This window comes from Adiantum capillus-veneris, chromosome 16 (genome assembly GCF_014529385.1).
Source record: "Adiantum capillus-veneris isolate H3 chromosome 16, ASM1452938v2, whole genome shotgun sequence".
Taxonomy (NCBI): domain Eukaryota; kingdom Viridiplantae; phylum Streptophyta; class Polypodiopsida; order Polypodiales; family Pteridaceae; genus Adiantum; species Adiantum capillus-veneris.
In genome coordinates, this window is record NC_140946.1 from 15180950 (window position 1) to 15184792 (window position 3843).

The 3843-nt window shown below is 42.5% G+C and overlaps 1 protein-coding gene across 1 annotated transcript; it reads left to right on the forward strand.

Annotated features, from left to right (window-relative positions):
* Positions 1-468: 468 nt before the first annotated feature.
* Positions 469-1539, forward strand: LOC147438606 (uncharacterized). The gene has a single exon (XM_086484160.1). It carries the CDS (start codon positions 760-762, stop codon positions 1417-1419), a length of 660 nt encoding a protein of 219 aa, XP_086340286.1. The 5' UTR covers positions 469-759; the 3' UTR covers positions 1420-1539.
* Positions 1540-3843: the final 2304 nt, after the last annotated feature.

The window sequence follows — 3843 nt, forward strand, 5'->3', positions numbered from 1 at the left end:
GATGTGAACTTTTATATCAAGGTGACAATATTGCCTCTATTCGACTTGCAAAAAGCTATGAAAATAAATTGCTTGCACAAAAGTGCCCATAAAAAAGTGAATGGTTATGTGATGAGAGACCTTGAGGGACTATAAAAGCTAGTAGCATGGCCCAAGTGGTTCACAAACATCAACACAGGTAATATGTGCATATGCTATGGTATCACATACATAAAGAAACAATGTACCCAAACCTATTTGAAATTGGCTATAGAAGTGGTGAGTTGTTGCAACAAGGAGTAATTGGCGATTAATACCAAGGTTGTCGTTCCACAATTGTGTCTAATTTGATAGCAACCTTCACATAACTTCCTCATCTCCATTAATTCTTGCTATCAAGATTACGAATATATGCATTAAAAGCTCCAATAGAGATTACTAGAATACCAAAAGGCTCCCGGTACAGTAAGATACAAATTATTTTTTACAATCAACTTTCTAACAACCATATCTAGGCACTGCACAATCGTTTCACAATATTTGTTTTCTTCATGAATGAAAATGGAACATTTTTGTGGAATGGGTTTGAGAGAAACTGCAATAGTAGGATGTGTGCGTCTGCAAAAGTTTATAAGTACAAGTCTTAAAAGTTTTGAAAAAGCCATGACCACATTAAAACCCCCGACTCCAAGACCTACCGACCTTACAAGCTCACAAAGAGGATAAAAGGACCTTACATCATACATAGGACTTCTTTCTTATAAGAGGAAAGCGCTGCACATGGATCATCTTGGCGTTTATTCTGCAACGACGGCAAAGGCAGCAACTTTAATGGATCCAAAGCTGGGAAACGCAGGAATTCATGGAGATGAAGAAACGTATCGTTGCCGCATGTGCTCGCAAAGGGCCTTGCAAAATCCAATCGTGACTGCATGTGGGCACCTCTTTTGTTGGCCCTGCTTCAGCAAATGGCTGGATGAATCGACCACCTCCGAGCTCTGCCCTTCCTGCAGCTACCACCTCATGATGCACCCCCACGAGAAGGGAAATCAAGGGATTCCACCCTTCCTCTTTGTGGCAAGAATTAGAGCTGCAGGAGGCCGGCGGGCCGCCGGCGCAAGCCGCAGCCCTGACTTTGCCTGCGGGCGCTGCGAGCGAGCGGAGGCGGTACAGCCGGTGATCCTGGGGCCGTGTGGGCACCTCTGTTGCTGGGCCTGCCTGGCGCCAAATCAGGATCCCGCAGCAAAAAAAATTACGATCCGTTGCAGAAAGCCGGAGTGCAGGAGGAGACGCATGAGCTTCAAGGCCTTCCAGCAGATGTGCCCCATCTATGGAGCCAAGGACGACCCCGTCGCAATGTCCTTCACCTCGTCAAGTGTCGTACTCGCCACATTCTCCATGCGTTTCTCTCCATTCGCTGCTGCGTCTTCTGGGGGTTGAACTTCCCACCTCTCCGATCCATGGGTTTAAACCTCCACCTCGCCCCACTTGGTTTTTTTTTTTTTTTCAATGAGAACTTTGAAATCAGAACACTGACTCTTTTGGGTGAACACTGAGTTTTGTAAAATATTCCTTTTCAAACAAGTTGGATCTTTTTATGTCATGCTCTCTCTCTCTCTCTCCCCTCGCACATGCACCCTCTATTGGAGTACACCCGATGGAAAAGTGGAAGAGACCCACCTCAGGCCCACCACGCCATTGCAACTTTCAATCGCCTTCCTATAAAGCTCCTATTGGAACAACAATCCTTATGCAATGCAGACGAGTGTGTTGTTTGTAGCCATTTTGTAGCGATGGGGATGCGAGAAGATAAATGATTGGCTAAAGCCATGCTTCGCAAGAACAAGAGGAGAGCAGCAGGCCGTCGACTACTGTGCATGTGCACAATAGGGGACTGGCCAACTACTGTTCTTGCCCTCAATGTCTTCTTGTCGGTCCTGCTGCATGTACCTACTCTCTCTCTCTCTCTCTCTCTCTCTCTCTCTCTCTAGTTAGGATTTGTCTTTATTGAAACAGGATTCATGTATCCTTGTGTAATTTTTATGAGGGACATACCACGGACCACTTGCTAGCTACACCATCTTCAAATGGATACACCGTGATTCCTGACATTCCTCTTGCTTGAGACCGACACCAAGATGGGACTCCTGCTACTTTTCGATGCCAACTCAAGGGGTTATAACATTCGATTTTCCCTTCACGGATCCCTTACACCCAATAAATACTTTCTTATTAGATTGACGTTTTAATTCAAAATCATCATATTAAATTGAACTCAAACTTTCTAGAGTCAACTGGCGGGAGTTCTCTAATTCACCCTTGGTTGAAGATCATTGACACTTTTTTCTTGGGCATGGCCAAGCACAACCACCAATGCATTCCCTGAAGATGAGGGCTATTACCAACTATTCCTGTCCCACACTTTCAAGTTTGATCCCTACTCCGTAAATTGAAATCCCTTTCCTTGTTCTTGACTTAACTTAATATATGACATATAAATATGGATAAACTTTTTGGCTAACAGTATAACCCTTTAGAATCCACCCTCCCATTGAACCATTTGAAAAATACACCTTTTCAAGGTAGTACTATGGTACTAGAAAAACAAGATTCTAATCGAGTAAACCAGAGAACACTTTTCAAGCATTTGAAATCATCTTGCAAACTATTCCATACTCTTATAAGTGTGCACTTGCCTCCACTTGATTGTTGTTGAAAATCTTTGACTTGTATCTATTGGTCTCCTTGACAAGTTGGTTATAGGGAAGAGAAAGAGGTGCTTGAGCGAGGATATGTCCCTTCTTCTTCTTCGTCCTCTGCCACTTCTTCTTCAAATGGGGTGGGCTTCATAAGCATGATCTTGACACGGTTGAGTAAGACAAGTGGAACGTGAGGGAATGGGGGAGATGGACGAGAGTACTTTAGGGGGTGGGGATAATGATAAGTAAGCAAGAGCCATTGTGAGCAATAGGGCAAGGGAGAAGGAAATCGTGGGAAGGGTAAAGCTTTTTACAAGCCTAAGTGGAGAGAGAGAAGGCAAGGGAAAAAGGGGGGATGAAGTTCAAGGTTCCATAGCTAAACTTATGCACGCATGGAAGGGAAAGGAGGATTAGAATTTCCTTGAGGGAAGGAGTGGGTCTTCTTGTGGAAGGTTAGGGTGGTGGAAGAAGCTTAAGGGTGAAGGCGGAGCAACATATCTATATATGTGTGTGGGTGTCAACTTCTTAAAAAAAGAGGCTCCTTATACAACAATGGACTCCAAAGATCTAATAGATTTTAGTTTAATAGTTTAAGCTAACAAATCCACTCAATGTTGAGTTGAGCTAGTTAGATTTTTAATGCAACACAAATTTGATCTTACACATCCTTACACTTCACATGCTTTCCCCTACATTTCCTTACACTATTCATGCGTCTTCTTACAAGTGACAAACCTCTTCTTACATTTCACGCTCCTCATCCTTACACTTCCTTACAGGCTACTCATGTTTCTTCTTACAAGTGTCAAACCTCTTCTTACCTTTCATATGACCCTTCTTACATGTTCCTCTTCTTATAAGTTCTTACTATATCACAAGTAAGTTAAAGGGATACTTTTGTAAGAGAAAAGTATTTCTTGTAAGAAAAGTATTTTCTTGAAAAAAGTCAATTTAGTGCGGATTTTTTCACTAGTGGGAAAAAGTAGACTCCTCTTTATAAAATCCAATCTTTAAGTTGTCATAAAATCTAATATCTAACCAACCCAAATGATTTTCTCATATTAAATTGATCACTTAATGTGGGAGAATAAACGGGAACAAGTGTTAAGATATAGATATGTGCTTATAGATCTATCTCAACACGGGGCCAATGGTAAAGGGGCCC

Coding starts and splice junctions, on each gene's coding strand:
- LOC147438606 (XM_086484160.1), top strand. CDS start 760: ATGGATCATCTTGGCGTTTATTCTGCAACGACGGCAAAGGCAGCAACT.